The sequence below is a fragment of the Bos indicus genome, chromosome 5 (assembly GCF_029378745.1).
Source record: "Bos indicus isolate NIAB-ARS_2022 breed Sahiwal x Tharparkar chromosome 5, NIAB-ARS_B.indTharparkar_mat_pri_1.0, whole genome shotgun sequence".
Lineage (NCBI taxonomy): Eukaryota > Metazoa > Chordata > Mammalia > Artiodactyla > Bovidae > Bos > Bos indicus.
In genome coordinates this window covers 39691927-39714323 of record NC_091764.1, presented here as the reverse complement: position 1 = coordinate 39714323, position 22397 = coordinate 39691927, and the positions used below count along the sequence as shown (strand labels likewise).

General features: G+C 35.9%; 1 protein-coding gene across 1 annotated transcript in view; it reads left to right on the top strand.

The window, feature by feature from the left end:
• The window catches only part of PDZRN4 (PDZ domain containing ring finger 4), a 432300-nt gene that overhangs the window by 4956 nt on the left and 404947 nt on the right, over nucleotides 1–22397 (top strand). The window contains exon 3 of the mRNA XM_070789261.1: nucleotides 242–349. Coding sequence (XP_070645362.1) covers nucleotides 242–349 — 108 coding nt within the window. The remainder of the gene's footprint in view (nucleotides 1–241; nucleotides 350–22397) is intronic.

Here is a 22397-nt window from a genome sequence, read left to right as displayed (position 1 = left end):
AAAAACAGGAAGTAAATAGATAATCTTGTCAAAGATGTGGGATTCCTTCACTAAAGCTGCCATCTAGATTAATGACTAGTTGGTGTTAAGTAAGTTATAGTTCAATATCAAATCTCCAGTTTAGAAAGAGAGTTGCATGGTTAGGGAGGTTTGACAATGTTGCATTTACTAAATTGTTTTTTTATCTAACTTAAAATTCTGTTCACATCTTTCTCACTGCTAATGGTTTTATTTTTAATAGAATAATCAAGAAGAAACACCAATGGAAGGAATTTATGTTTCAAAAATTTTGAAAAATGGACCTGCTGATAGAGCAGATGGCCTGGAAATTCATGACAAAATCATTGAGGTAAGACAATAATAAAATACAAATAGGATTTGTGAAAGAATATTTGGACATTTTAAATTTCCAAACTTACTACTTTTCCTAGGTGTGGTACTTATTAAAGTGTATATCTCACAATAGTATTTAAGTGACCTATTTTAATTATTGGATATTGGGCTAGAAGAATGAATCACCCAAAATTTCAAAATGTGTTAATGAATGTTTCCATTTGAAAAAATTGCCTATCCCCATGAATTTTAAAGATGAGTGTGTGATTATCAAAGGATTAGTTTTTATGACATCTCAGAAAGGATGATAAATCTCTGCTGAAGAACATTTTTGATGAGTAAATATTACTATATTTAAACTTGTAATTGGTAAGTTATGTGTAGAGTTTGGAATTATTTATACAATGCCTTTCTACCATTTCTTAGTTTAATATGGTTATCTTGTTCATGTTCTACATGAAAAAAAAAGAAGCAGCTTTTTTTTCTTATTGCAAAAACTTGTTGTAAACTATTTTTTCTTCTGTACGTTATGTCTGTATTATTTGTATTTAGGGTTGATAAAGTAAACACTTACAAGTTAGTGAAATCTGAATTGTGATTATGGAATTTGGCGTCACTGCCATTTACTGACTCGGTGCTTTTGAAATGTTTATTGGTTGCTAAGTTGCTTCAGTCGTGTCCCACTCTTTGTGACCCCCTGGACTACAGCCCTCCAGGCTCCTCTGTCCATGGGATTCTCCAGGCAAAGATACTGGAGTGGGTTGCCATTTCCTGTTGGATAGTATTATTTGGCTTAACTGAAAAGTAGGTTACTTTTATCAATGGAATTATTTCCAATATATTAGTAAAGGCATAAATGAAAATTTGGAACATTTATTTAACTCCACTGTGCTTTTGGAAAAACTCTGCTTTCTAAATAATGTAATTGCTATCTTTCTGAGTGTCTGTATAAACTATCTGGATGGAGACTGTTTTTTTATTAAACTTTGAATAATGTTTTAGATTTTCGTTCATCATTTGTGCATTAAAAAGTTGAATTTCAAATAATTGCATCAAGAATGAGAGTAAAGAGTAGAGAAAAGTCTATAGTTTATGGTTGACTTATACCATTTAGAAATTAGCTGATTAGGCACTTTGGGGGAGAGAGAGGAGTTGCCTTTGGCTAAAAAATTGTGGTTTTTATCTAAAGAGGTCTCTTGTATCAAGATTTTCTCTTTCTACTTTTGTAGCCAAGAAAGTATAGAGCTACTTTCACTGATGTTATCCAGTTTGTCTTGACAATTTGCCTGGTGGAAACATTTACGTGCTACAGTATCTAAAGTTAGAATTTGTCTGTTTCTACTCATGTTTGTGCTGTATGATATAAAGGAAAGATAACAAACAAAAAGTTGTTCTTATTACTTTCTGCATTATCTCTAAGCATTTAGGTTTTTCCAGTTAATGAAAAACAAATGCCTACATATGCTTCTATTAGAAGTGCTGATGGAACTGGATATGTATATTCCATTAGCACGCATATTCACATGTACTCATAACAGAAACACATACTTGGGATTTGAAAATGATTTATTCCAACTACGCAGCAATGTAATGTATACTTCGTTGATGTTGTATGGAAAAGGAGGAAGAAGAATTTGTCTTTTATATTGTAATATAGCAAGTTTGTTAAAAATGTATTAGTTTTGTTAATGTAAAGATGTATATTTATTAAAACTATGGTTGATTAATCAGTGCATCTCTATACCTAATATTCTTACTAAATATATTTCAAAATAACCTTACTTAAATAATACAAGATAAAAAGCAAAAAGATCAATCATGGGGTTGATTGATCAATTATATTGATAATCAGTAGATCTAAATTATAATTTCTAACCAGCTGCAGTATTACTATTATTTCAGCTTGATGTGCATGTATTAGCTGCTAATGACAAGAGCTTGAAATTTATCTCGGTTCAGTTCAGTTGCTCAGTTGTGTGCAACTCTTTGCGACCCCATGGAATTCATGCCAGGCCTCCCTGTCCATCACCAACTCCCAGAAATTACTCAGACTCATGTCCATTGAGTCGGTGATGCCATCCAACCATCTCATCCTCTGTCGTTCCCTACTCCTCCCTCCTTCAATCTTTCCCAGCATCAGGGTCTTTTCCAATGAGTTAGTTCTTTGCATCAGGTGGCCAAGTATTGGACTTTCAGTTTCAGCGTCAGTCCTTCCAATGAATATTCAGGACTGATCTCCTTTAGGATGGACTGGTTGGATCTCACATCCATACATGACTACTGGAAAAACCATAGCTTTGACTAGATGGACGTTTGTTGGCAAAGTAATATCTCCACTAGTAATGTCTCTTTAATATGCTGTCTAGGTTGGTCATAACTTTTTTCCCAAGAAGCAAGTGTTTTTTAATTTCATGGCTGCAGTTACCATCTGCAGTGATTTTGGAGCCCAGAAAAATAAAGTCTGACACTGTTTCCACTGTTTTCCCATCTATTTTCCATGAAGTGATGGAACCGGATGCCATGATCTTAGTTTTCTGAATGTTGAGTTTTAAGCCAACTTTTTCACTCTCCTCTTTCACTTTCATCAAGAGGCTCTTTAGTTCTTCTTCACTTTCTGTCATTAGTGTGGTGTCATCTGCATATCTGAGGTGATTGATATTTCTCCCAGCAATCTTGATTCCAGCTTGTGCTTCATCCAGTCTAGCATTTCTCACGATGTCCTCTGCATATAAGTTAAATAAGCAAGGTGACAAAATACAGCCTTGACGTAACTCCTTTCCCAATTTGGAACCAGTCTGTTGTTCCATGTCCAGTTCTAACTGTTGCTTCTTGACCTGCATACAGATTTCTCAGGAGGCAGGTCAGGTGGTCTGGTATTCCCATCTCTTGAAGAATTTTCCACGGTTAATTGTGATCCACCCAGCCAAAGGCTTTGGCATAGTCAGTAAAGCAGAAGTAGATATTTTTCTGGAACTCTCTTGAAATTTGCCTCAGTGATAGAGATTTATCAATGAATCCTTTTTGCCAGAGTACATTGGTATTATGCATATTTTCTTTACAGTTCTATAATGAATTCATATGACCACATTTGCTGTTAAGAAATGAATTAGGTCGTATATACATTTCTGAAATGTTACCTGTTAAATAGCATGAAATAGTTTGTAAAGAAGATGATTAGAAATAAATCTCTCGTATTTAGTTGCTCAGGGATGCCATCAACTTTTTCAGAGTGAAAGGTAGTTGTGTGACCTTACTTAATATACATATTTAAATAAGCTTGTTTGTTCTTGTGCTTATATATGTGCAGAATATCCCTATGTGTATGTAAGAAAGATATAATTCTTGTCAATTAATTAGTTCATTTGCCATTATGGCACCAGTAAACTTTATAATGGGAAGCTGATAAGAAATATGTTGATTAATTTAAAATATACAGACATAAAAAAACAGATTTTATGTTAGATTAATTTTCATTTTTTTGTGCTCAGTGATTTGTTTAGTGAACTAATTTGATAATTTTTTTTCTCAGTTTTTGAATTTTAAATGGCCATGCTGATTTAAACCTAGTTCAAAAAATATATTTGTTTATGGTATAAAGTACCCAAATACTTCAAATATTATAGTACATGTGACTTAATTCACACAGTCTGACACATTACTAAATGTTTTGAATTCAGTGATATATGACTTAAATGAAAAATAGAAACTGTTCTATAATTCATTTTTTACTTAAAATATACTAAAATTATTTTGTCTAGTTAATTACTTAAAGCACTCATTATGACAGGCTTATGAAATAAATTTATAAAATAAATTTTTAAAAATCATTCATTTGAAGGAGAAGGTAGATATGTTAAAAGTTTGGTTCTACTGATAAAGAGATTTTGCTAATGCTAATAAAAATATTAGCTATAACAATTTTGTTAAAGTTTAACAAAGGCCAAAACTCCAAAAGTATGTCTTTAAATATGGTGCATTCTACTGAAGCTTAATTCAAGAAATATAAAAGAAAAATTATAGTCATGAGATAAATCCATGCCTTTCACATATTTTTCACATCAGATCAGATCAGTCGCTCAGTCGTGTCCGACTCTTTGCAACCCCATGAATCGCAGCAGGCCACGCCTCCCTGTCCATCACCAACCCCCGGAGTTCACTGAGACTCACGTCCGTCAAGTCAGTGATGCCATCCAGCCATCTCATCCTCTGTCGTCCCCTTCTCCTCCTGCCCCCAATCCCTCCCAGCATCAGAGTCTTTTCCAATGAGTCAACTCTTCGCATGAGGTGGCCAAAGTACTGGAGTTTCAGCTTTAGCATCATTCCTTCCAAAGAAATCCCAGGACTGATCTCCTTCAGAATGGACTGGTTGGATCTCCTTGCAGTCCAAGGGACTCTCAAGAGTCTTCTCCAACACCACAGTTCAAAAGCATCAATTCTTTGGCGCTCAGCCTTCTTCACAGTCCAACTCTCACATCCATACATGACCACAGGAAAAACCATAGCCTTGGCTAGATGAACCTTTGCTGGCAAAGTAATGTCTCTGCTTTTGAATATGCTATCTAGGTTGGTCATAACTTTCCTTCCAAGAAGTAAGCATCTTTTAATTTCATGGCTGCAGTCACCATCTGCAGTGATTTTGGAGCCCAGAAAACTAAAGTCTGACACTGTTTCCACTGTTTCCCCATCTATTTCCCATGAAGTGGTGGGACCGGATGCCATGATCTTTGTTTTCTGAATGTTGAGCTTTAAGCCAACTTTTTCACTCTCCACTTTCACTTTCATCAAGAGGCTTTTGAGTTCCTCTTCACTTTCTGCCATAAGGGTGGTGTCATCTGCATATCTGAGGTGATTGATATTTCTCCCGGCAATCCTGATTCCAGCTTGTGTTTCTTCCAGTCCAGGGTTTCTCATGATGTACTCTGCATATAATTTAAATTAACAGCGTGACAATATACAGCCTTGAGGAACTCCTTTTCCTATTTGGAACCAGTCTGTTGTTCCATGTCCAGTTCTAACTGTTGCTTCCTGACCTGCATATAAGTTTCTCAAGAGGCAGATCAGGTGGTCTGGTGTTCCCATCTCTTTCAGAATTTTCCACAGTTTATTGTGATCCACACAGTCAAAGGCTTTGGCATAGTCAATAAAGCAGAAATAGATGCTTTTCTGGAACTCTCTTGCTTTTTCCATGATCCAGTGGATGTTGGCAATTTGATCTCTGGTTCCTCTGCCTTTTCTAAAACCAGCTTGAACATCTGGAAGTTCACGGTTCACATATGGCTGAAGCCTGGCTTGGAGAATTTTGAGCATGACTTTACTAGCATGTGAGATGAGTGCAATTGTGTGGTAGTTTGAGCATTCTTTGGCATTGCCTTTCTTTGGGATTGCAATGAAAACTGACCTTTTCCAGTCCTGTGGCCACTGCTGAGTTTTCCAAATTTGCTGGCATACTGAGTGCAGCACTTTCACAGCATCATCTTTCAGGATTTGGAATAGCTCAACTGGAATTCCATCACCTCCTAGTTTTGTTCATAGTGATGCTTTCTAGGGCCCACTTTACTTCACATTCCAGGATGTCTGGCTCTAGGTTAGTGATCACACCATCGTGATTATATAATGAAAGGCAAATTTAGTTTTGAAGCTAGTCACCATGAGCAATCATGTTTATCAGTTTATACATGTTTACAAATCTACATTTGTTAAAATATTTATGTGTGTAGATTCAGAAAAGACATCAGTTGTGATATGTCAGTTACAATATTAGGTGTCAAAGTATCACTGGAGATTGAAAAGGCAGAAGATATTGTTAGACATTTTGAAATATCACAGAAATTCACATAGACTGGGAATTCACCAAAGTGTACATCTGAATAAAAGCATCTTTTGCATGCTACTTTTCACCCTTTCAAGGCTCAAAGGACCACAGAAGATCCTTGAGACTATCAAAGGCTTTGGCACACTTCTATGCAGGCAATACCAATACAGTCATTATCATTATGTTAGGATGCCTGAGTCAGAGAAGGCAATGGCACCCCACTCCAGTACTCTTGCCTGGAAAATTCCATGGATGGAGGACCCTGGTGGGCTGCAGTCCGTGGGGTCGCTAAGAGTCAGACACGACTGAGCGACTTCCCTTTCACTTTTCACCTTCATGTATTGGAGAAGGAAATGGCAACCCACTCCAGTGTTCTTGCCTGGAGAATCCCAGGGACGGGGGAGCCTGGTGGGCTGCCGTCTATGGGGTCGCACAGAGTCGGACGATACTGAAGCAACTTAGCAGCAGCAGCAGCAGCAGCAGCAGGATGCCTGAGGGTATGTGAGAGGGAGTTGAGAGTCAAAGTTCACTGCTGCTGTCAGCAACTACTCTTCTATTGTTATTTCTGTGATGCTGGTGGTGGGTTGCTGCTGCTGCTGCTGCTAAATGCAATGACTCTACAAGAACTTATCTCTTCCAGACTGCCAACTATACTTTGTTTTAGTTCTTCAGTGTTAGATATTCTGCATTCTCTGTCACTACTTTCTCTTCCACTAAAGTGAAAATCTTTGATGGCTATCATGTTTATTTGCCCAAGGCTCTGCATAATTTGGTGTGGCTGTTAATGCAGGAAATTTAAATGCAGATTAGAGCTAAATATTCAGGAATGCTTTTGAATCAGATCTTCAGTGAGGTACCCCTATATGTGCCTGATGGCCTAGTGTAGCTTATTGCATCATTAATCAGCCATGCTAATATGTGTATGCATAAGAAATATTTACAGGTTCTGTAGGTCATTTGTATAACTGGTGGGGAATTAGAATTTTTGACAAATTGCTATTTAATTCAAACATATTACAGAATTCATCAATAAAATATTATCACCCTCCCATGTTCTTAGAGTGTATTTTCTGAAAGAATTAGGAGAGAAATAAAGCAATCTCGTTAAATGCAAGTAAAGAAGTACATCATAATGAGTTTTAAAATCAAGATTCCATTTGTAATACATGATTATCATAATATAATTGTATATTTTAATATATCTCGAAAATTCTGTAGTTTAGTGGGAGCATGAATTCTGAAATAAGGGAGATCGAGTTAGAATTCCTGTCCTGCCTTTAAAATGTATGACCTTATATAGGCTTCCCTTGTGGCTCAGATGATAAAGAATCTGCCTGCAATGCAGGAGACCCCAGTTTGATCCCTGGTCAGGAAGATGCCCTGGAGAAGGGAATGTCAATCCACTCCAGTATGCTTGCCTGGAAAATTCCATGGACAGAGGAGCCTGGCAGGCTACACTCCATGAGACGGCAAAGAGTCAGACATGACTGAAAGACTAACACTTTCAGTTTCACTTGAATAAGCCAGCTGTGCCTCAGTTTCTATGCCATTCATACTTATTGTGTGCATGAAGTGCCAAGCATAGGGCAGGTTCCTGGAACCTGCTGTTGTGAGCCTGTGTCTCATTCAGCTTATGCAAGTAGTTTGTTCTTCAAAGCAGAGAGACAGTATAGGGAGGGGAAGGGCAGTTGTATTTTTCTTTTTTGGAGAATTCAGTCACTCCAGTTTTTAGTCATTCCCATTTCCATAGGCACCACAGTTTGAATGAGTAAATGTAGAAAGCTTTAAGTTGTACATTTCACATACTGATATAGACATCAGATGCTAAAAGGGCTGCAGGAGAAAACTGTAGACTTATGGTTTAATTCAGTCATTTAACAAGTATCTTACTAACTGCCTATATGTGTTAAGTGGCATGGTTGTATTATGGAAATAAAGAGAAATAAGGCTCATTCTCTGCTCTCAAGCAGCTCCTTATGTAGAAGGCCTGTTTTCTGTTTATACAAGGCAAGGCAGGCCTTTATGTGAAGCTGCTCTTTCAATTGCTATGAAGACAAATGGACATTATCATCTTTTCTTAGTGGAATGACACTATGGATTAATTTTAGTTTTCCTGTTATCCTAGAAGTACTTTAGCTCATTTTGAGACATCATGATATGGGATTAGTAAAAGAGTGGAATCTGTGGATGTAACATAGCATTTTGGTTTAAGGAAGAAATTCGGGCCTTGAACTTGGGTCTCAGCCTTGAAATTGAGCTGGGTTATCTCACAAAGATTTCTCAATTTTTTCTTATTCCCAGTTTTGTCCCCATAGCTATGAGGGTAACAACAGCTAGTTCCTCAAATTTTCTATCCAGTTTATCATAGTATTTTGCCAATCCACTGAGTTTCTATTATTAATAAATTCAGTTCTGTTTAAAATATTTTAAATGTTTTATTTTAGCTTACAAAAGAAAAGCTAGAAGGGTCTTTAAAACCTTGAGCTTTAGTGAGTTAAGCACTGATTTATCTGTTTTAAATTTATAAGATATGAATTTTGATTTTTGAGTGCTAAGCTTCTGAGAAAGTAAACAGGGCCACCATACGTGACTATGCAGTTCGCATACCACATAACTGCATGTGGTGTCCCTGTCAGAAAGTCTAACTGTGACTCCCATTCCTCCTTTAGTTCCCAGCTACAAAGTCTCATCGGAGCACCTCTATAATTTACTTTTATTTAGATGATTTTTATTAGGTATATTTGACATGCAATATTATATTAGTTTCAGGTATACAACACAATGATTTGATATTTTGAATATACTGTAAAAACAGTCACTACCGTTAAGTCTAGCTGAAATCGTCACCATAGACATTTATAGGATTTTTTCCTGTAATGAGAACTTATAGGATCTACTCTCTTAGCAGCTTTCAAATATGCAAGATAGCATTTGCTAACTATACTTTCCGTGCTGTTCATTACATTCCCATCACGTATTTATATCTGGATATTTTTACCTTTATATTCCCTTTGCCTGTTTCCTCTATCCCTAACTCCCCAGCTCTGAGAACCATTGAACAATCTGTTCTTTGTATCTATAAGATTTTTTTTTTAATTCTATGTATAAGTTTGATCCCATTGTATCTGTCTCTCTCTTATTTATTTCACTTAGCTGATATATATAATATATATATGTACATATATGTGTGTGTATATATATGCATGTGTGTGTGTGTTTGTGTGTATATATATACATATATGTATATATCTCACAGTTTCTTTATCTATTTATACATCCATGGATATTTAGGTTCTTTACATATCTTGGTCTTTCTAAATAATGCTGCATGCATCTTTTTGAAATAGTGTTTTTATTTTCTTTGGAAAATAAAAATTTAGAATTTATTGAATTAAATTTAAAAAATATTAAAATTTTTGAATTTTAGAATTTTTCTATTATATGGTAGTTCTATTTTTAATTTTTTGAGGAAACCTCATAATGTTTCTCATAGTGTTTTTCACCATCTACATCCCCACCAATAGTATGCAGGGGTTCACTTTTCTCTACATTTTGGCTAGCATTTGTCATCTCTTATCTTTTTGATAATATCTCTTCTAACAGATGTGAGGTGATATCTCATTGTAATTTTACATTTCCCTCTTGATTAGTGATGCTGAGCATCTTTTCATGTTCTTGTTGGCTATCTGCATGTCTTTTTTTTGTAAAAAAAAAAAAAAGTGTTTACTTCTTCTACCCATATTTTAATCAGATTATTTGTTTTTAAGCTGAGTTGTATATATTCTGTATATGTTTTGGATACTAACTCCTTATCAAATATATGATTTGCAAATATTTTCTCCCTTTCAGTAAGCTCCCTTTTCACTTTTTTCTTCTCTGCTGTGCAGAAGGTCTTTAGTTTGATATATTCTCACTTGTTTCTTTTTCTTGTTTTGTTGTTGTCAAATCCAAAAAGAATTATTGCCAAGTCCAGTATTGAGAACCATGGTGCCTATGTTGTCTTGGAGTTGTATGGTTTAAGATTTTGCATTCAAGTCTTTAATTCATTTTAAGTGAATTTTTGTTTAGAGTATAACATAGTGATCTAGTTTCTTTTTTTTTGCATGTAACTGTCCAGTTTTCCCAGCACGATTTACTGAAGCGAAAGTGGTAGGTGATCAGTCACATCTGACTCTTTGCAGTCCCCTGGATGGCAGGCCACCAGGCTCCTCTGTCCATGGAATTCCCCAGGCAAGAATACAGGAGTGGGTAGCCATTTCTTTCTCTAGGTGATCTTCCTGACCCAGGGGTCGAACCCAGGTATCCTGCATTGCAAGCAGACTCTTCACCATCTGAGCCACCAGGAAGCCCATTTATTGAAGAGACTGTCCTATTCCCATTGTATAGTCTTGACTTCTTTTTTGTACGTAATTGTATACCTGAATTTATTTCTGGGCTCTCTATTCTATTAATCAATGTGTTTTTTATATCAATACCATAATGTTTCGATTATTATAGCTTTGTAATATAGTTTGTAATCAAGGCGTGTGATGTCTTCAGGTTTCTTCACTATTCTTAAGCTTACTTTAGGGTCTTTTGTGGTTCTATGCAAATTTTAGGATTTTTTTCTATTTTTGTGAAAAAATGCCAGATTTTCATAAGGATTTCATTGAATCTGTAGATAATTTTGGGTAGTATGGACATTTTAAAAATAACAATTCTCTCAATCAGTAAGCACAGACTACCTTTCCATTTATTTGTATTCTTCATTTTCTTTCACCAATGTCTTATAGTTTTCAGTGCACAGGTATTTTACTTCTTCTGTTACATTTATTTCTAGGTATTTTATTATTTTTGATATAATTGTAAGTGTGATTATTTTCTTCATTTATTTTTCAGGTAGTTCATTAATAGTCTATAGAAACAGAACTGATTTCTGTGTATTGATTTTGTATCCTCCAACTTTACTGAATTTATTTATTAGTTCTAACCATTTTTGGTGGTGTCTTTAGAAAATTTTTTGCACAAATGACTGTCTGTATCTACCAGTTCTATATCTGTAAATTCAATCAACTGTGAATTAAAGAAAAAAAAAAAAAGCCTGAAAGTTCAAAAAAGCAAAACTTAAATTTGCCATGAACTTACAAATATTTACATAGCATTTACATTGTATTTATAATTATTACACAGCATTTACATTGTATTAGGTATTGTAAGTAATCTAGAGATGACTTAAATTATATGAGAGAACATGCATACTTTACATGCCAATACTATGCCATTTTATATATGATACTTGAGCATTCACAGATTTTGGTGTTAGAGAGGGCTGGTTCCTGGAACCAGTTTCATGTGGGTACCAAAAGATGATTGTATAAAATTATGTCATCTGAATATAGTGAAAGTTTTACTATTTCCCTTTCTAATTTGCAAGCTTTTTATTTTCCCATCTGATTGCTAAGTCTTCCAATATTATTAATATGCTGTATAAAAGTGGTGAGAGTGGTCATCCTTGTCTTGTTCCTGATCCTATAAAGAAAAACTTTAATCTTTTTAAAAATTGACTGTGCCATTAGCTGTGGAATTTTCATATGTGGCCTTTATTATGTTGAGGTATTCCCTTTGTATCTAGTTGGTTGAGAGCTTTTATCATAAGTGGATGTTACCTTTTGTCAAATGATTTTTCTTCATTTACTGAGCTGATCATGATTTTTATCCTTCATTTTGTTAAAGTGGTGTATCACATTGATTTGTGAATATTGAACCATACTTTTAAGTTTGGAATTAAGTTCCACTTGTTTATGGTATATGATCCTTTTGATGTATTGCTGAATTCAGTTTGTTGATCAATATTTTGTTGATTTTAGATCTGTGTTTGTCAGGGATATTAGCCTGTGAGTTTCCTTTCTTGTGGTGTCTTTGTTTGTTTTCAATAACAGGGTAATGCTGTCATCCTGAAATGTGGTTGGAAGTGTTCCCTCTACTTCTGTTTTTTGGAAGAGTTTGAGAGAAAGATTGGTATCAATCTTCCTTTGAATTATCATTAGAATTCACTGTGAAGCAACCTAATCCTGAGGTTTGGTTGTTGGGAGGTTTTTGATTACGGATTCAATCTCCTTACTGGTAATCACTCTGTTGAGATGTTCCATTTGTTTGTGATTCAGTCTTGGACGATTTTATTTCTAGGGATTTATCCATGACTTAAGTTATCCAATTTGTCAGTATATACTTGTTGATAGTAGGTCTCTTATAATCCTTTGTTTTTCTGTAGTATCAGTTATAATGTTACTTCTTTCATTTCTGATTTTACTTGAGTCCTATGAGTTTTAACTTAAGAACCATTTCTTTGTTTAATTGATATTTTATATTGTCTTTTTGCTTTCTATTTTAGTCTGCTCTGATTTTTGTTATTTCTTTCCTTCTGCTAAATTTTGTTCTCTTTCTAGTTTCTTGAGTTGTAAAGTTATGTTGTTTATTTGGGATATTTATTGTTTCTTGAGGTGGGCATTTATTGCTATGAACTTAATTTTTAAAGCTGCTTTTTGCTCCATGCCATAAATTTTGATATGTTGTATTTCCATTTTCATTTGTCTCAAGATATTTCTTTAAATTTCCCTTTTGATTTCTTTGTTGATCATTGGTTGTTCAGTAGCATGTTGTATAGTCTCCATGTATTTGTGAAATTATGGGTTATTCATATAATTCTTTTTACTTTTGTACTGTTTTGGTCAGAAAAGATCCTTGATATGATTTAAGTCTTCTTGAACTAGTTAAGATTTGTTGAATGACAAATTAACTATATATATATAGAGAGAGAGAGAGAGAGAAAGAGAGAGAGAGAGATTCATATTCTTTTCCATTATGGTTATCACAGGGTGAATCTTCTTTTATTCTTGTAACTACTCTATGTCTTTGGAGAATCTACTTTCTTTACATTTAAAGAAGTTATTAATAGTTATGTACTTATTTCCAATTTGTTAACTGTTTTCTGGCTGTTTTGTAGCTTCTCTACTCCATTTTTCTTTTCTTGCTTTCTTCCTTTGTGGTTTGATGACTTTCCTTAGTGATATACTAGATTTCTTTCTGATTATCTTTTGTGAATTTACAATAGCTTTTTGCTTGGTAATTACCATAAAGCTTACATATAACAATTTATATTTATAACAGTTTAAGTTGATAAAAACTTATGTTAGAATGCATCCTAAAATACTCCCCACTCATGTTATATGTTTGTGATGTCACATCATACATCTTTTTATCTGGTGAATTCCTCACCTAATTATCATAGATAATTATAGTGAGTTTTAGTACTTTGTCTTTTAATCTTCATACTAACTTTGTAAGTGATTAATTCACATAAAATGTATTTATGTTTCCCAGTGAGGTTTATATTTTCTTTTTTTTTTGTTATTAATCAACACCTTTTTTGTCAGTTTAAAGAGGTCACTTAAACATTTCCTGTATCACTGTTTTAATGTTGATGAACTCATTTTGCTTTTGCTTGTCTATAAAACTATTTATTTCTCCTTTAATTGTGAATGATAACTTTGTTAGGCTGAGTATTCTTGGTTGGAAGTTTTTTTTTTTTTCTTTCAGTACTTTTAATATATCATGTGACTGCCTTCTGGCCTGCAAAGTTTCTACAGAAAAATCTGCTGATAATCTTGTGTATAATGAGTTGTCTTTCTCTTGCTGCTTTTAGGATTCTCTGGTTGTCTTTAACTTTTAGCATTTTTATTTACAATGTTGCTTAGTATAGGTCTGTTGGACTTCATCTTGTTTGGTGGTATTTGGGCTTCCTGAATCTGGAAGTCTACTTCTTCCCCAGTTTAGGGAAGTTTTCAGCCATGATTTCATTCAATAAGTGTTCTACTCCATTCTCTCTCTTTTTTCTTCTGGGACTCCTATAATGCAAATGCCATTTCACTTGCTGTTGTTTAACAGGTCCCTTATACTATCTTCACTTGTTTTTATTACTTTTTCTTTTTGTTCCTCTGTGTGAACGTCTTTGTACTGTCTTTGAATTCATTGACATTTTTCTTTCTTCTGCTTTATCTAGTCTGCTGTTGAAACATTCCTAGTATACTTCTCAGTTCACTTATGGTATTCTTCAGTTCGTTTTCATTTTTCTTGTATTTCCTATATTTTATCTGTTTTCACGGCATTCATTCATTCTTCTCTTGAGTTTTATAGTTATGATCATTATTTTGAACTGTTTATTGAGTAAATTACATATATCTGTTTCATTAAGGTTTTTTTTTTTTTTTTTTGAAGTTTTACCTTTTTATTTCATTTGAGACATATTTCTGTCTTCCTTCATTTTTCTTGATTCTCTGTGTCGGTTTCTGTGCATTAGCTGAAACAGTTACCTTTCCCATTTTTTGAAGTGTTGGCCTCAGGTAGGTAAACCTTAGTGTTCAACCTTGCCATAGCACTTGATTCTTTCCTAAACCTTTGTGATTGTCCAAGCATCCTATTTTATTTAATAGCTCCCGGTGTTGAGGGTATGCCAATACCACTTATTGTCCCAAAGGTAGGATCTCTGTCATCCCCTAGATTCAGGCTGATTGCAAGCCAGACCCCAAGGCAGCAGCATCTAGAGATTGCAAATATATACAGCCCTGTTGAACCACAAGTGTAAGCCTTGTTAGCCACCAGATCCAGGTAATGTATAGGTGTCCTTTGGTAGTAGCTGCAAAAATCAAGACATCATACTAGGATGTAAGGTCCTCTCTGAAAGATACCAATGAACTGGAATGAGACAGATGGAGAGGGCAAAGATTACATCCGTGGTGTCAATTCCCTGATAGCAGCTCTATAGGCCAATTTACATGCACCAAACCAGAAAGCCTGCCCCACAAGCCTCAGCTCCTATTCACATAACTAGGCCTCTGTCTCAGAAAGACTGGGTGTTTTTCAGTCTGCTATCTATGCAGTGCTGTGGGAATGATAGTCTGTCAAGAACTGCCTCTCCAATTGTTATAGTCCCATGAAACTGAGGAACACAAGCCTCTCCCCACTCTCTGGTTTAAACAGCCATACATTCAAGGGGTGTTCTCTGGGTGACAGCCACACAAACTGAGTTAGCAGTTATAAAAACTGGGGCACCAAAGATGTGTATAAGCTTTCATTAAGGAGTTACTGGCACACTGATGTGTTGTACAAGGAGAGGGCAAAGATGGCACTCTCTGCAAAAAAAAAAAAAAAAAGATGGTTCTGGCTGTCTTCAGTATAAACATGAGCCCCCCTAGAAAGGAAAAGAAAGAAAGATGGGACCTGCTAGCTTTGGTGAGGCAGGTGGAGAACATGAAGATGGCACCCAAAAACTCTGTGCCTGGAGAGTATACCAGCAGGTCCCTGATGGTCAGACCAACATTTTAAAATTAGGAAAGGATTGTCTTTTATGTAAAGTTTGGACAACTTTTGGCACAGCAAAGGAAACTATAAACAAAATGAAAACGAACCCTCTTACACCTTTGTTGGGAATGTAAACTGGTATAGCTACTATAGAAAATAGTATCAAGGTTCCTTAAAAAACTAAAAACATAACTACCATATGATCTTGCTATCCCACTCCAGGCCTTATATTCAAAAAAGATGAAAGCTCTAATTCAAAAAGATACATACACCTCAATATTCATAGCAGCACTCTCTAAAGTAGTCAAGACATGGAGGCAACTTAAATGTCCATAAGCAGATGAATGAATAAAGACAATATGGTTTATGTATACACATATGGTATGTGTGTGGGGTGTGTGTGTGTGTGTGTATATATAAAATGAAATATTATTCAGTCATAACAAAGAATGAAGTTATGCAATTTGCAGCAACATGAATGGACCTAGAGGTTATCATACAAACTGAAGGTCAGGCAAAGAAAGAAAAATATTCTATGCTACCACTTATGACATCCTATGATATCCACTTATATGTGGAATATTAAAAAATGATACAAATGAACTTATTTTAAAACCAGAAATATACTTAAAGTCATTGGAAACAAACTTATGGTTACCAAAATGTAAAGGGGGGGGTGGGATAAATTGGGAATTTGGGATTAATAGAGACACACTACTGTATATAAGATCGATAAACAACAAAAACCTACTGTGTAGCACAGGGAACAATATTCAATATCGTATAATAGTCTATAATGAAAAAGAATCTGAAAAAGTATATATATATATAATACATACACAGATTATATGTATTTTATATATGTATATATATATATGTATGTATAACTGAATCACTTTGCTGTATGCCTGAAACATTGTAGATCAACTGTACTTCAGTTTAATATTTTTTAAAAAAGAAGGGTAAAAAAGTCCAGGCATCTTTAAAGGGCTGTTTCTATACTGCGTCCTGGGGCAGGTGAGTCTGCACATGAGCCCATTAAGTGCCTTTTCTGTTTGCCTCAGCTCTGCAGTTCTCATGGTTATAAGTTTTATTGGTCTTCAAAGCCAGATGTTTGAGGGATCATCTTTCAGGTGCTGGTCTTAATAGTTGGTGTGCCTGATGTAGGGCTCAGCAATGGCCACAGGACTGCAAAAGGTCAGTTTTCATTCCAGTTCCAAAGAAAGGCAATGCCAAAGAATGCTAAAACTATTGCACAATTACACTCATCTCACACGCTAGTAAAGTAATGCTCAAAATTCTCCCCGCCAGGCTTCAACAATATGTGAACTGTGAACCTCCAGATGCTAGAACTGGACATGGAACAACAGACTGGTTCCAAATAGGAAATGGAGTATATCAAGGCTGTATATTGTCACCCTGCTTATTTAACTTATAGGCAGAGTACCTCATTAGAAATGCTGGGCTGGAAGAAGCAAAAACTGGAATCAAGATTGCCGGGAGAAATATCAATAACCTCAGATATGCAGATGACACCATCCTTATGGCAGAAAGTGAAGAAAAACTAAAGAGCCTCTTGATGACAGTGTGAGAGTAAAGTGAAAAAGTTGGCTTAAAGCTCAACATTCAGAAAACTAAGATCATGGCATCTGGCCCCATCACTTCATGGCAAGTAGATGGGCAAACAGTGGAAACAGTGGCAGACTTTATTTTGGGGGGGCTCCAGAATCACTGCAGATGGTGACTGCAGCCATGAAATTTAAAAACGCTTACTCCTTGGAAGGAAAGTTATGACCAACCTAGCCAGCATATTAAAAAGCAGAAACATTACTTTGGCAACAAAGGTCCATCTAGTCAAGGCTATGGTTTTTCCTGTGGTCATGTATGGATGTGAGAGTTGGACTATAAAGAAGGCTGAGTGCTGAGAATTGATGCTTTTGAACTGTGGAGTTGGAGGAGACTCTTGAGAGTCCCTTGGACTGCAAGGAGATCCAACCAGTCCATCCTAAAGAAAATCAGTTCTGAATATTCATGGGAAGAACTGATGCTGAAGCTGAAACTCCAATTCTTTGGCCACATGATGCGAAGTACTGACTCATTTGAAAAGACCCTGATGCTGGGAAAGATTGAGGGTGGGAGGAGAAGGGGACGACAGAGGATGAGATGGTTGAATGGCATCACCAACTCAATAGACATGAGTTTGAGTGAACTCTGGGAGTTGGTGATGAACTTGGAGGTCTGGTGTGCTGCAATCCATGGGGTCGCAAAGAGTCGCATACAACTGAGCAACTGAACCAAGCTGAACTGATGTGAGGCAGGAGCCCTTCACTCATCAGGGAGAAGGTCTAGGTTTTTAGTTCATACCTGATTTGGGGGATGCTTATGGCTGTGTTGTGTCTCAGCCTCTTCTACCTGTTTCAGTGTGGTTTCCCTCTCATTATCTTGATTTAAGATGGCCACTTTAGGTTTTGTTCAGAGGAAATTGTTCCATAATCATCTACAGATTCTGTGGGAAGATCTGAGTTCAGGATCTTTTCTCGCTGATGTCCTGAACCAGGAAGCTCCTATAACGTCATTGGGACTTATGTTAAAATGAGATCCAGAAATGATTTTCAGTAAAATTTTGAAATGTGCTGTATATTACTGTCTTTTGCCCTCTTTTACTCCATCAATAATCCTAGCAATCTGCTATCTTCTTTGTCATATTCTTATTTCTTTGCAGCATCCATCTTTAGGAAAGAATATTGTGAAATTCACGTATACTAATAGATATTTGAATGATGAAAGTTTGCCCTACTCTGGGTTAAATCTGAATTTAACCCAGAGATAATGTCTTCATGATTCTTAAGTAATTTTATCATTTTCACCGAACTAGCACAGTAGCTTCTTGCATAAACATTGCCTTCACCCAGTCTCTATCACTTGTAACTCAACTTGCCTACTACTGGCAGGGTTATTATTTTTTTCTCCTTTGCTTAAGGCCCTTCATTACCATTCTATTGTCAACAGGATAAAATCCTGATTTTTTTGTGAAGCAAAAACATACCTTCAAAACCTTTGCTTTTCTTTTTCTCCCCCAGTTTTCATTTTTAGACCCTCTACTGCAATCACATTAAACTTCTCCCCTTTCTTATCTTCAGGCCTCTCTACATTGATTCCTTCTTTCCCTTTTACCTGGTATTCTGACATTTCCTCCAAACTCCACATCCCTTTTTTCACCAGCAAGTCTCTGACTATCCTCAAAAATCCTCCACTCCCTGAAAGTGAAAGTGAAAATGAAGTCGCTCAGTCGTGTCTGACTCTCTGCGACCCCTTGGACTGCAGCCGACCAGGCTCCTCTGTCCATGGGATTCTCCAGGCAAGAGTACTGGAGTGATTTGCCATTTCCTTCTCCAGGGGATCTTCCTGACCCAGGGATCAAACCCAGGTCTCCTGTGTTGCAAGCAGACGCCTTATCCTCTGAGTCACCAGGGAACCCCTTCACAATTCACCAAGGGGAATTATTTTCTTCTCTCTGTTGCCAGTAGACTATTATTCCTCTCACTTTCATAGCACTTTTTATGTTTTTCTGTTTATTATTTGTTGTTCTCCACCAACAAAGGTATAGTTTCATAAGCATAGTTTCAAATTTTATTGAACTTTCTAATTCTAGCACTCTTTATGCTCTCAGCATTGTGTCTGGCAGACCAAAAGCTCTCTGTTATTTCTGTCTGAATGATGGATTAAATGAATGGATAGACCTCAAGGTCAAAATTTTAGACATCTGGACTAGATCCAGGAATTTTTCAGGTGCCAAGCAGCCAGCCCCCTGTTACATCCTATTCCTTCTCTTTACATCTTTATCACAAGGTCAGTCAAAAGTTGAAAGACTCACTTTTTAAATTTTAAAATCTCTAAGATCTAGTGTAAATGGATTAAAGGAATTGTATTTCTCAAGACTGTTTCGTCTAGCCTGTAAATAAGAAAGAATTCAAGTCTGCAACACAATGTTTCAAATTCTGTTTATGTAAATGCTTGCTTTGGACCTGCAGACATGTATGTTTGCCTTCAGATATTTTGTCATTAAATTCAAAGAGCACCGGTAAAGATTACTGAATTCGCATGCTTGTCTGCAGAGCAGATTTGCAGAAAATAGCACTGGACTGAACATGGAATCAAAAAAACCATGATTAACCACAGAGGAACTGAAAAGATGAAAGATGTTTTCAATTTTCCCAAACCTTATAAATGGTTAGGTGAAAAGACAGACTTAGTAGCTTCCTAGAGCACTGGGGAGTGGCTGGGGAAACTCTTTGAAGTTCTGATTAGAGCTGCTTGGAATAATTAACAGTAGTCCCAGCTGTGAGCTGTTCTGAGAGGCTTAAGGAACAACTCACTCAGCTTGTTGCTTGGAACTTTATAAGCCGAGTTCAAGAAAGTTATTCTTCTGTATAGTATGTGCTGTTGTACTCCAAGTAGATTCTGATGCTTTTCCAGAACTCTATACATGTATTTCTCCTTTCCTTTCTAAAAAGAATACTGATGTTGTTCTTCCCACTGCCTTGAGAAAGCATCACAAAAGCGAAAGGGCAACTGGCATGTGTTGGGTGGATTTGTTCTTCTTAACCTATAAATTATTGTGGCCACATCACAGTCCGATGTCTGTATGAAAGTTCCTTTAATTGACTTCCCTCCTCTTTCTTAAGCAGTTAAGTGTTCTTAAGAAGTTTATCACTCCTTTAATCATCAACATCTCACAGGTGATTCATTATCATCTTCAAATAAAAAGTGTCCCAAAGAATAGACATGATTCATTATGTTTAAAATATTTCAAACAATTCTATGTACTCTTGCCTGGAAACTCCCATGGACAGAGGAGCCTGGTAGGCTGCAGTCCATGGGGTCGCTAAGAGTCGGACACGACTGAGCGACTTCACTTTTACTTTTCACTTTCATGCATTGGAGAAGGAAATGGCAACCCACTCCAGTGTTCTTGCCTGGAGAATCCCTGGGATGGGGGAGCCTGGTGGGTTGCCATCTATGGGATTGCACAGAGTCGGACACGACTGAAGTGACTTAGCATAGCATAGCATGTTGCTTTAAAGGTGTAGGAATAAATCTCCAACTCATAAGATTAAAAGAGCAATTGACTGTGCTGCTCACTTTATAGGGAAATTATTATATTTCATAATACAGATCAGGATAAAATTTAGCACTGTATAGTTGGAAATCATATTTAGAAATCATTAGTTAACAAAAATGTGTTAGTCATATAAAAGGTAATCTACCCAGTTTTCTGATGTTTTTATGAGTTTGATTTTTTTTTAATGTTCCACATATAAGTGATATCATATAGTGTTTGTGTGGCGTGCTTCATTTAGCATAATGCCCTCAAGGTTCATCCATGTTGTCACAAACAGTACTTTTTTTTTTTCTTTCTTGTGGCTGAATAATTTTCCTTTATATGTGCGTGTGTGCATGTGTTTGTACGCTCTTTATCCAATCATCTGTTGATAGATACTTGGATTGTTTCCATATCTTGGCTATTGTGAGTATGTTAAAGTGAATATGTGGGTACAGATATCTCTTCAGTATCTTATTTTCATTTTTTAGATATATACCCAGAAGTGGGATTACTGCATCATATGGTAGTTCTATTTTTATTTCTTTAGAAAAATCTATATTGTTTTCCATAGTAACTATGCCAATTTAATTCATACAGAGGTTCCCTTCTTTCCACATCTTTACCAACATCTCTTATCTTTATGGTGATAGTCATTCTAACATGTATGAAGTGATATTTTATTTTGGACTTGATTTGCATTTCCCTGATGGTTAGTATTTGAGCATTTTTTCATGTACCTGTTGGCCATTTGAATTTTTCTTTGTAAAAATGTCTATTCAGTTCCTCTGACCATTTCTTTAATTAAATGGTTTGAGGTTTTTTGCTATAGTGTTTTATAAGTTCTTCAAATATTTGGGGTATTGATTTTTTTTTGTATATGTAATTGTAAACATTTTTTCTATTCTATAGGTGGCCTTTTCATTTTGATGATAGTCAGAAGCTTTTCAGTTTTATGTAGTCTCACCTGTCTATTTTTGCTTTTCTTATCTTTGCTTTTTGTGTCAAACTAAAAAACATGATTCTTAATACTGATGTCAAGGAGAATACTTCCCCCTCAGTTTTACTTTTTTAGGAGTTTTGTGATTTCAGGGCTAATTTTCAAGTCTAATCCATTTTAAGTTGACTTTTCTGATGGTGCGTGATAGGGGTTCAGCTTCATTATTTTGTTTGAGGCTATTTGTTTTCTCAACACATACTGAAGAAACTGTCCTTTCCCCATTTTATAGTCTTTCCTCTTTTGTCATAAATTATTCCTGCTGCTGCTGCTGCTGCTAAGTTGCTTCAGTCGTGTCCGACTCTGTGCGACCCCATAGACGGCAGCCCACCAGGCTTCCTCGTCCCTTGGATTCTCCAGGCAAAAACACTGGAGTGGGTTGCCATTTCCTTCTCCAATGCATGAAAATGAAAAGGGAAAGTGAAGTCGCTCAGTTGTGTCCAACTCTAGCGACCCCATGGACTGCAGCCTACCAGGCTCCTCCGTCCATGGGATTTGTGGCTTTATTTCTGGACTGTCTATTCTGTTTCATTGATCTATGTGCCTGGTTTTATGTTAATACCATGCTGTTTTGATTATTATAGCTTTGTAATATAGTTTGTAACAAAAAAGTGTGATGCTGCTAGTGTTGTCCTTCTTTTTCAATATTGCTTTGCTATTCAAAGGTCTTTTATGATTCTGTACAAATTTTAGGATTGGTTTTTCTATTTCTGTGAAAAATGCCTTTGGAATTTTGACTGGATGGAATTGCATTAAATCTACAGATAATTTTGGATAGTATGGACGTTTTAACAATAGGAAATTTTCCAAGCCATAAG